This window comes from Eimeria mitis, genomic scaffold (genome assembly GCF_000499745.2).
Source record: "Eimeria mitis Houghton genomic scaffold, Emh_scaff5611, whole genome shotgun sequence".
Lineage (NCBI taxonomy): Eukaryota > Apicomplexa > Conoidasida > Eucoccidiorida > Eimeriidae > Eimeria > Eimeria mitis.
Window position 1 is genome coordinate 1,084 of NW_013573877.1, and position 530 is coordinate 1,613.

General features: G+C 55.7%; 1 protein-coding gene across 1 annotated transcript in view; it reads right to left on the bottom strand.

Annotated features, from left to right (window-relative positions):
• The window catches only part of EMH_0083100 (uncharacterized protein), a gene marked incomplete at both ends in the record, with an annotated part of 1,652 nt that overhangs the window by 993 nt on the left and 129 nt on the right, over nucleotides 1-530 (bottom strand). The window contains one exon of the mRNA XM_013500607.1: nucleotides 266-528. Coding sequence (XP_013356061.1) covers nucleotides 266-528 — 263 coding nt within the window. The remainder of the gene's footprint in view (nucleotides 1-265; nucleotides 529-530) is intronic.

Here is a 530-nt window from a genome sequence, read left to right on the forward strand (position 1 = left end):
GCAGCTGCTGCAGGATATGAGGATGACGGCCTCCACTGCCCCCTCTACGGCCCTTCCATCAGCAGCTGCTTCTTTCATGCATACACCGCAGCTAACCCCAGGGACGCAGCAGCAGCAGCAGCAGCAGCAGCTTTCTGCTGCTGCTGCTGCTGCTGCTGCTGCTGCTGCTGCTGCGCAGCAAGGCCTGCCTGCACCTCTTACTGGATCTGTCTGCTGCGCTGCTGTTGCTGCATGCGGCTGTCTTCGAGTTTGGGATATCGCGTACGACTTTGCTGCTGTTTATATAGTTTCTGTTGCTGCTGCTGCTGCTGCTGCTGCTGTTGTCTTTGTTGCTGCTGCTGTTGCTGTTGTCTTTGTTGCTGCTGCTGCTGCTGCTGCTGCTGTCTTTGTTGTTGTTTTTGTTGCTGCAGCAGTATCCTTGCTTTGTGTTGCTGGACTTTATCTGATTTTTTTGCTGCTTCTGCTGCTGCTTCTGCTGCTGCTGCTGCTGCTGCTGCTGTTGCTGCTGCTGCTGCTGCTGCTGCTGCTGC